This window comes from Gallinula chloropus (genome assembly GCF_964237585.1).
Source record: "Gallinula chloropus genome assembly, chromosome: 2".
Lineage (NCBI taxonomy): Eukaryota > Metazoa > Chordata > Aves > Gruiformes > Rallidae > Gallinula > Gallinula chloropus.
Genome location: NC_140086.1, coordinates 19,643,267 through 19,653,593, shown reverse-complemented (window position 1 = coordinate 19,653,593; position 10,327 = coordinate 19,643,267). Strand labels below are relative to the sequence as shown.

General features: G+C 48.4%; 1 protein-coding gene across 1 annotated transcript in view; it reads right to left on the bottom strand.

Annotated features, from left to right (window-relative positions):
• Window positions 1-3,279: 3,279 nt before the first annotated feature.
• SYBU (syntabulin) overlaps window positions 3,280-10,327 on the bottom strand; it is a gene marked incomplete at both ends in the record, with an annotated part of 41,067 nt that continues 34,019 nt past the window's right edge. The window contains 4 exon segments of the mRNA XM_084260209.1: window positions 3,280-4,378; window positions 5,082-5,231; window positions 6,378-6,581; window positions 8,975-9,077. Coding sequence (XP_084116335.1) covers window positions 3,280-4,378; window positions 5,082-5,231; window positions 6,378-6,581; window positions 8,975-9,077 — 1,556 coding nt within the window.

Sequence of the window (10,327 nt, the reverse complement as noted above, 5' to 3'; positions counted from 1 at the left end):
TATCTTACTTCTTTCTTCTTGCATCTTGATTTTATTTTTTTTTAAGTCTTTAACAAATGTGAAAACAATTGCAGAGAAGGACCTGGGAGTCCTGGTAGATGACAGGTTGGCCATGAGCCAGCAGTGTGCCCTGGTGGCTAAGAGAGCCAATGGGATCCTGGGGTGCATCCGGAGGAGTGTGGCCAGCAGGTCAAAGGAGGTGATCCTCCCCCTCTACTCTGCCCTGGTCAGGCCCTACCTGGAGTATTGTGACCAGTTTTGGACTCCCTGGTATAAAAAAGACGGGGATCTCTTGGAGACAGTCCAGAGGAGGGCTATGAAGATGATTAAAGGCCTGGAGCATGTCCCCTGCAAGGAAAGGCTGAAAGAACTGGGGCTGTTCAGCTGAGAGAAAAGGAGACTGAGAGGGGATCTTTATTAATATTTATAAATATCTGAAGTGTGGGACACAGGGGGAAATGGCCAGCCTCTTTTCAGTGGTCTGTGGAGACAGGACAAGGGGCAATGGCCTCAAGTTAGAGTATAGGAAGTTCCGCACCAATATGAGTAAGAACTTTTTCACAGTGAGGGTGACAGAGCACTGGGACAGGCTGACCAGGGGGGTTGTGGACTCTCTTCTGGAGATATTCATGACCTGTCTGGATGCCTACCTGTGCGACCTGTCCTAGGGAGCCTGCTCTGGCAGGGGGGTTGGACCGGATGATAATTTTTCCTCTAGATTATGCTACATTCCATCACTACTCAAAGATGACTTAACCAATAGTGGCTGTTAAACCCAAAAGTGTAGCGTGAGGACCACTGGGTATAGCACACCATTGTCTTGGCCTCAGGCAGATGTGCTTTGAAGTAGGAGTGAGGCAGTTTCTGTAATGCATCCCAGTCCCGCGAGGAGCTGTCTAGGAATGCTGAAATGCCACGGCTGTGTAAAACTTAGGTTAACTCCCCTCAGCTATTAATGCTGGCCCTGGTGCCCAGGTAACTAACAAGAGTTTGAAAGTAACCCTCAGCAGCGGGCATTGCAGTGGTGTCACAAGGAAAGGCAGCTGGCCAGTCCCAGCCCCAGGCAGCCACCATGCGTGGAAGACAAAGGGTCTGGCGAAGGAGACACGATGCTCTTGAAGCCATCTCTGAGAGCACTTGGGGCCTCCGTTCCAACAAATTGTCTGTTTGATTTCTCTTCATTAATATAATGCTTCATGAATTCTCCTGAGTCTTTATGGCAAGCACAAATAATTCAAACCATGGGCATTACAGAGATGTGAAAGGTCTCTGAGTTGCCTCTGAAAGCATCGGTGTGTATCACCCCCTTGACTGGTGCAAATGCTCCCCATGTGCTGGCCAGTTATTCCTCCTCCCTTCTGTCTTATGAGTAACTCCCTCCTTCCCAAAAGCTGCGGAGCAATGCATGTCATTGCCCGGCTTCACCAGACCTCTTCTGCCCCGGGCTGTGCAGGGAAGTTCTGTGCTTGCATTGCTGACAGGGGAGACAGGAGTGCAGTGAGGTTTAAGTGGCCAGAGGGGGTGTTGAAAGGTTGGGTGGGGCAAGACCAACCCAGCTGTTTTCTCTTTTGGGTAGTGCTTTACTCCTGTCTGTGCACAGATCTCGAGTTTTGGACATAGAGCATTCATGGTTTGATGGTCACAGTTGCATCTTAGTGGGCTTACTGAGCCTGCGTGACCTGGCTGCACTCACAGAATCACAGAATCGTAGGGGTTGGAAGGGACCTCGAGAGATCATCGGGTCCAACTCTCCTGCCAAAGCAGCTCCCTGGCTTATATTGCACAGATAGGCATCCAGTCAGGTCTTGAATATCTCCAGAGAAGGAGACTCCACCACCTCCCTGGGCAGCCTGTCCCAGTGCTCTGGCACCCTCACTGTGAAAAAGTTCTTCCACATGTTGGTGCGGAACTTCCTGTGCTCCAACTTGCAGCCATTGCCCCTTGTCCTGTCTCCACTCAACAAAGTCACCTGCACCTCCGTTAAATGCCAGGCCCGACACTGTCCTGGGAGTGCAGGAATGAAAAGTTTTGGGAAGATTGCATTGGGTTAAAGATGAGGTCACCTGCATCCCCTAATGAAGGCTGGGTGGGACACAGTGTGCAGCCTGTGTCCACAGGCAGACTGGAGCCTTCTTCTCTGCCCCAGTGTGTGTGCTTGGAGCTGTCCTCGGGTTTTCTGCCCCTACCTCTGCTCCTCAGGTCCTGGGGTTTCCTTCACCCTGACAGGTCCTCCTCCTGCCCTGCCTGTGCCCGGCAGCTCTGCCTCAATAACACGCTCACACATGTGTGACATTTCTAACATGCTTTACTGAACTTGTGATTATAAAGGTAATTTACAATATATAGCAATTAAATAAACAATAAGTTAAAACACAGTACATTTATACATAGTATTTCAAAGGGCTCGAAAGACAATCGGGTTCCAATACAGTAAGACTTTAAAACACCATTAAGATTCAAAGTGTATCCACGCCTAAACTTATCATTGTAACAAGCTTCAAGACTCCCAACAACAAACGTTTTTGGTTACAGTCCCCGTATGTGCACAAGACCAGTGGGATGCTGGAGCACTGCACGACAGAAGAGCACTACACGCGACAGGCACGGACGACGTGCTGGAAGCTGCCTGGGCAATGCGGGTTTTACCTCTAAATTGAACTGACACTTTTGGACAAGGAATGGAAAGCGCTAGCATGCTTTCTGGAGCATGGGTGGGATACACTTATGGGAACGAGTCTCCGTGTCGCTTAACGCTGTAGTTTCACAGATGTTCTAGGTTAGTGGTGCCTAAAGAAATACCCACTCCCTCCTTGGCCGTTTGCCCCCATGTGCATCTCGTGCTGCCCTCGAGCCAGTGCAAGCAGCTTCCACGCTTGCTTGGTGAACCAGCCAGGGGAAGCAGCTGAGCTGTGTGCGAAGTCAGCAAACCACCACGCAGCTGTAACTCCGTGATCTCCCTGGCCACGTCCACTACGCAGATACACTGGCACCAGCAAGACGCCAGCACAGGGGAGGGGCACAGTGCCTGGGAGGAGGAGGACTATTGCTGTAGGCAGCAGTACTGTTAAAAATACTAGTTAAAAACATTTCGTGGAACTACAGGGTTCAGCTGTTTTATTTTTAAACGAGGAACATGTTTTCGAACCGATTTATAGTGCAAATCAAATGGTCAAAAGCAAAATTATGGACTCTGGCAGAATATACAGTAACTTTTGGTGACTCCTCTCATCCCCCTTTCTCTCTGCCTCAGCCAGTTGGTACCCAGTGATGGAGCAGAATTTAGGTTTTGATATTGAAGGGTGTACGGCGTAAAGAGTGCAGGGCCACCAGGCAGCAACCACGAAGCAATGCTCCAATATTATAAATGGGATCTGTTCCTCCTCTCTGTGTACTGAAAGCCCACACAATAGTTGGTACAACGGGGGCTGCCACGGCCAGAACATCTCTGAGGAGACTGCTGCTCCAGTATCTTCTCTTTATGCCTGTCTGAGGGAAAGTACTAACATAACCAAAGGTTTCATCATCATGAGGGTCTATAAAATCAAGTTCTTTCATGCAACGGTTTTCAGTAACTCCATGCTCCACCTTCCTGCATGGAGACTCCACAGGAGACAAAAGGATGGCAGAGTTGGGATCACTTGGAGTTAAGTCCACTATGACACCAGAATCACTGAAGCTTCCAAGAGAAAATTCACCCAGCTCCTTCAGTGAAGAAGATGGGCTTAGAGGACAGGCATCTTGAGCTCTGAAGATGTTTTGAATGAGTTGCTCCACATCTAGGCTGTATGGCACTATGTCAGTCTGGACAGCCTGTTCCACCATCATGTTGCTGCTTTTCTCCTCCTCCTGGGAATAAGTTAGTTTTTCATCAAGCATCTCCTTATTCACAGCAGAACCGGAGGGAGCTGGATCACTCAACCCAGAGGCTGTGCTGGTCAAACTGTCTTCAGATGAAACAGTCCTGTTAGCTGTGTCCTCATTAAGGAACCCGCTGTCTGCCACCTCCTCCAGAGCCTGAGCCTCTGTGATGAGGCTGTCTGGCATCGTGGCACATGATGCTAACGGCTTCCCCTCCGAGTCACATGCGTACTCCAGGCACTGCTCATCTCGTGCAGAGCTGTTCTGAGCCATCTCCATGCTCTGCAGCAAAGTTTCCAGTTTCTTGTTTTGAACATTTATGTCTATGAAGTATTTTTGAATTTTTTTGTCTTTCTCAGCCAAGCTGTTTTTCATGGTTTCAATTACCTGCTTGAGTTGTTTAATTTCACTTCGTGCTTCCTTTAAGGCCAGCTCCGCCTCCACACGATTACACTCTTCTTCAATCCAGTCTTCCCTCATCCGTCCCAGCTGAGCTTTGAGCTCTTCTATTTCTGTTTCCCTGCAGCAAAATAAAGATGTTGTCACATCTCTTCTGACTGTTCCGTTAAAGAGTCAACGCGAGGCCCCATCACACTGGGATGGCTACACTGCAGAGATGCTCCAAGAAGGAAGCACCCTGCTCTATGCACCCTTTGCTGCTGCCTCTGAGGACGCTGGCAGAGATGAAAGGCAGCTGCCAAGACGGGCTGGCTGATAGCTAACTGGAGTCACCTACCTCACCAGACAGTCCGCAGCTCAGTAGGCTATGCCCTGATCCCAAGCATCTTGAGGTGCATGTGGTGGCCTCTAGGTTGGGTCCAGCTTGTACACACCTACAACATCTCCCTTACTGCCTCACTCCACAGAAAAGGAGAAACAGCTGCCCAGATGTGTTCCCTGTGCCTGCCAGCAGCTCTTCACATATCACCAGAGCCCCTGCTGGCCTTAGGCAGCAGGACAGCTTGAGGCTACGGGCACCCAGCTTTCTCTGCCCAGCGTGCAGCCAGGGACTGGCAAGGAAGCACGGAGAGAAGGGCCCTATGTGAGATCCAGCCCTTGCAGATGCAGAGGTCTAAGCAACATGGCCCCAGATGGACAGTGATTTGTGTAAAAGCCTTTCTCCCATGAGGGGAGATGGGGAATGAGTAAAACTGTTCAGGATTCCCATACCTAAATGCTCCCAAATAAATCTTTCTAACTCTGATTTCTGAAGTGAAATTTACCTTTCTTTAAGTTTGCTCTCAGATTCCTTCAGCTTTGTTTTCAAATGCCGTACTGTAACTTCTTTCTGCTGCAGTGGAGTCAAATACTGCTCTGGATTTTGTGGCTTAATGCTGTGACTGTCACCACAAGAAATGTATCTCCCTGATCGCCTGAAAAGAAAAAAAAAAAACCCAAACCATCACATAACATCACTCCTAGTTCTTCGGTCCCGACAAAGACAAAAACATCCCACAGACTGACACCAAGCTCCACCCATCTGGGGCTCCTCAGTGTCTGTACAAGGGACTCCCTCTGGCAAACCAAAGTACTTGAGGAAATGGCTGGTTTGTGGCTATAATGCAAAATTTACTATTTCTTGTACTTGGTGTCAGTGCCATTACATCAAACGAGACATTTAACATAGCTAGCTGTCCCCTCACCCAAGATGGGTGGTGTGCCCCAGAGCAGGGCTACTGGCCAGGGCACCCAGCTGTAGACACGGCCAGGCGAGGAAGCCCCACACGTGCGTTACGAAGCTGAGCATGCTGAATCACAGAATCACAGAATCTCCTGAGTTGGAAGGGACCCATATGGATCATCAAGTCCAACTCCTGGCTCCACACAGGGCCAGCCAAGTCAAAGCACGGGACTGAGTTCATCGTCCAGACACTTCTTGAACTCAGGCAAGCTCGGTGCTGTGGCCGCTTCCCAGGGGAGCCTGTTCCAGTGCCGACCACCCTCTCAGCAAAGAACCTAGCTTCATGCCATCTAGCTGTACCTGACATGCTGGGCTGGTGAGTTGCCTGAGCGAGGGAAAGAGCAGCAGCGTGGTGGCCATTTCTTCTCTGCAATAAGCGTCTCTGGCAGGTATCTGTTCTCTTTCCTGTACAGGAAACTGCACTAAGGTGGGTGCACTACAGAGCTGCCTGAGGCTGGGCAGGGTGAATGTCTGCCCAGGGGTATCATGGTTTCTATACTGCCCCACCCAGCTGTCTCCAGACCGAACGGTCCCCTAGACAAAGGAACCAGTAATAACCCAGGAGAACTCATGGCATGAAACCACATGAAGGAGCCTGCCTTGGAGTGAACACCAACCACAAAGGGCTCTGGCTAAAAGTAACCTTGAATTTTACTGTGCTGGAATGATAAAGCTTTTACACAGCACCCTGCTGACCATCAAGCCACGGACATGAGGAGTCACACCTATGCTGAGGAGCAAGGTGATCTGCTGGGCAACTTGTACAGCTGATCCCACGTTACAGTGCAGAGAAGTAAGTCATTGCGCTGAACACCGGGATGCTGGAATAAAGACTTGCCTCATCACTGGGCTGCTGTCGCTCCCTTTGTATGAGCCTGAGTTGCTGCTGCTGGCTGAAGAAGCCCTGTAACTCTGATGGATGTTAGCAGGACTCAGCTGGTTTTTGCACAGTGTTGACAAAGGGTCCTTTTCATGGTAAGCAGGTGGGCTGGCTCCAGACTTGTAGGATAAGGATCCATTATTCCGACCATAAGGGCCACGACTGGAGGGGAACCGAAATGGTTAAAGCACACTGGATTATCCTTGTCACACAACCTGCTATGTGCCTTACTTTACATGCAAAGTTGTCTATAAACACTAAACCAGATCGATAACTGTGAGTGACCAGTAAGAAAGCAAGCCCTGGAGTCACCAGCCACTGCATGGTCTTTCACTCTGAATTACAGCATCTGGGGAAGCCTCAGCCATTTTCGCGTTTCTCTGAAGACAGCACAGCTCCCAGCAGCTCCATCAGACCAGCCACGGCCCCCGAACCTCTGACTCCATTAAGTGATGAGATGACTGCAGCATGGACTGCTGCCAAAAGCACCGCGCCTCAGCGTGCTGCGGCCGGGCCTGCGGAGAGATGTCCGTCCGTGGGGGCTGGCTCTAAGACTGCCTTCGTGCTCCTCAGCGAGCAGCCCGAGGGCCCACAGCGTGCAGTGAAAACAGATTTTGACTGAGCCACTGTTCTTTTCTGCCTTGGGCATTCTGGGTGTTTCAGCTGTCATTGTCAGCTATTCATGGGCTTAGACAGAGCTTGAACCCCACCAAGAGCAGACTGAAATGGCATTAAAATAGACAAAGGGAAGCCCGGCCTTTTCTTCCTTCCTTCCAGCTTCCCTGGTACACACCTACCTTTCTTTTCCCACTCTTTATTAAATAATGTGACTTCCAACTGTGACTGCTCGAAAGCAACTGGCGCCTGCACTGCCTGAAGCTGCCAAGGGCTGGGGCACTCTGAGGACAGTTTCTGGGGTGCATCCCTCACTTGCTCGCTTGGTTTGCCTTCCCACACTACTACGCTGCTACCTTCACCCCCCCATGGAAGTTCTAAACTGCAATGAAAGGGCTGGTTTCAAACAAAAATACGGAAAAAAGGCAAATCCAGCCAGCAAGAGACAGCTTGAGCAAAAAACCTCAAAGTATTATGAAGCAAAATCTCTTCTTTAAATCATTCAACTTGGTTTCGTCCCTCCTCTGAAAATGGAACAGTTTATCAGGAACAGATGGTTGAGCGGCTGCCGCAAACCTTCATCGCACTGCTGCGGTTTGGGTGATTTTATAACCATTTTACAATGGACTGCAGGGCTGTGGTTTGTAGACAGCATCAAAATGTTTCACAGTGAGTTAAGTCAAAGAGTTAAAAAAGAACATATTGCAAAGGAGACATCTTTTCCCACCATGTGCTGTACGGCAGCAAGGCGAGGCGGAACTGGCTCCGGCTGGGCATGACCCAGCAATGCTTGTGAAGGAGCACTCTGACAGGGGCTTCTGTCCAATTAAGTAGGTCAGTGCGGTCTAATTTAAAGTTATCTGTAAGTGCACAGTACCATATGAAATGATACATAATTGTACTGAAAGTAAGGTGATTTCAGCACTTTGTATTATGCTTAGTGCTGTTCTCCCCCACAGCCAGTAAATTTACTTGCTAGATTTAATCTACAGAGAGCTTAAGTAATGTGTATTTTTCTAACAGTCTCAGGATACAGGTAGGAAACTCCTCATTAAGCATCATTCCCAATCTCTGTACACAGGGGCACACCGGGACCTTGGAGATGTCTGTGTGAATTAAGCACACGGGTGTCCCGCTGCCGGTCCCAGCCAGCTTGCCAGCTCTTCCACAAAAGGCAGGAAACCAGTCCTGTCGATTTGAACTCTTTCCACCTACTCCAAAAATGTTACCAGCAGGGACTGCGTGGGCAGAGCGCAATGTGCGCGGCTCCATCCCAACACCCCCGGTATTCACAAGCTGTCTGGATTTGCATTTCACACAAGGTAGGGAGAAATTTTATAGGAATCTTTCCTGAAAGGTTCATTTAGATATGATGACTACGATTTTTTTTTTAATTAGTACGTATTGTTTCAGTTACATAAATGTCGGGCAAGGGTGTTTATGAGAAAACTGCCACAGGCGACACTGTGTACAAAAACTAAGGTCATGATCTGGAAGGGCACATGCCAAGCCAAAAATTTATTAGTGACAGAAAACAAAGTGGTAAGCCCGCCAGGTTAAGGTTAACTGGTTAGAAGTACTGCTGTTAGCTAACACACACCCAGTTAGTTGTCTCCTCCCCCACTCCAACTGATGCCTTTTCTGCCTTCCTTGATCTTACCTCCCATACTTGTTATGAAAAAAACCCTACAAAAACCCCCTACCAGTCAGCTGATCAGGCAAACTGACAATTTTTGTGCTACAAATAAAGCAATTTTTTTTCTTTCTTTCTCATATCACAGTTCTGATCAGTGTAAGTGCTGCCTGAGAGCATGGCGTTACCCAAATTGTTTTAAAACTCACAGTACTGGTATTGTATGTATTAACTGCAAGACCCTATATGATAGTCTGTCTCTGTACTAGTAACACTTGGAATATTCAGGAAAAATTGCTTTGCTTACTTGCGAGAAAAAGAAGATCTTTTGCTTCCAGCAGCAGACATATGGACTTCAGGAGCTGAAATACTGCCGGTGCTGCTTGAAGAGCTAAAATCAGCTTCACTCCCTGGAAAGGAAAAGGGGTGAAAACATGATGGAAATTATAACTCAAAGACTGTTTTCAAAATAACAGTGAATCACACGCATCCTTCCTTTGTCCATCCTGTGTGAATTTCAGAAGCTGCATGAAATTTCAAACACCCCTGAGGACAAGTGCTGGATTTGTTCCAGATTTTCAACACTTCTTCAGAACTGGCACTTTAACAAGAGCAGAAGAAAACATTTGGACACAAAACCCTCACGCTACAGAAGCCATTTTGGGACTCGGCTAGGAACACTTGTTGTGACAACCTGTTTGCTTTCTCACAGCCATCAATAGATGAATGAGGCTGCTCACGTGGCTCTGGCAGGAGCGCAGTGATGAAGATTGGAACTGGAGAGGTCCTCTGGTTTAGACCATACAAAAATACTACTTGCTGGGAGGAAAGCTGCTTCTGTTTTGGTTTCTGAGATTACATACAGGTATATAAGTATAAATGTGTATAGGCAAACAGAGTATATGCGTATATATATATATATATGTACACACATATGCAGGTTTCTATGGGGCACAGAAGCCTTGTAAGGCAGTTCTAATAGTCTTAAAATAATCCAATAATCACGTGTGGCTTTCAAGTGCTTCTTGGGTACTAAGCTATCTATCTGATTACTGACTTTCTATGGATCATAGCTTTTATTTCCAAAGCTCTGACACATACAAGGAACACTGCTCTCATTTTGCTAGGGTCAGTACAAGGTAGATGTACTAAGAAAGTCTTACGATCTGGAAAAAAAACACCTTAAACTTGGAATCATTTTCTGTCTGTCAAACCGCAAACATCTGAAGCCATAGCCAGGTCTCGTGCTGCAGAGCCACGGTAGCACGTGATGACTTTACCGAGGGCATGGAACTTTCCAACACCCTTTAAGCAGCTGGTCATGGGGGAGCATCTCTCACCAGAGAATTTCTGGGCACCGTCCCGCCCACAGACACCCTGGCCAGTGCCTGCAGACTTACCACGAACCCTATTTTTGCTGGTTTTTTCCACGAGGGGGAGATAAAGCTGCAGCTACCATCGAACCCTCGGCGGCACATAACCCTTCTGTGCACCCCTGAGTACCCAGGACAGGAAATCGCCTTGTCAGAGCCAGTCTGGACAGCCTTAAAGAGGATGAGACATCCAGCAACCATCCTCACTGCCCTGCAAGTCTTAGCAACCATGTTAGTATCAGCCACGTCTGGATTTAACCCAATACTTTCCCAACCCCACCAAGTCC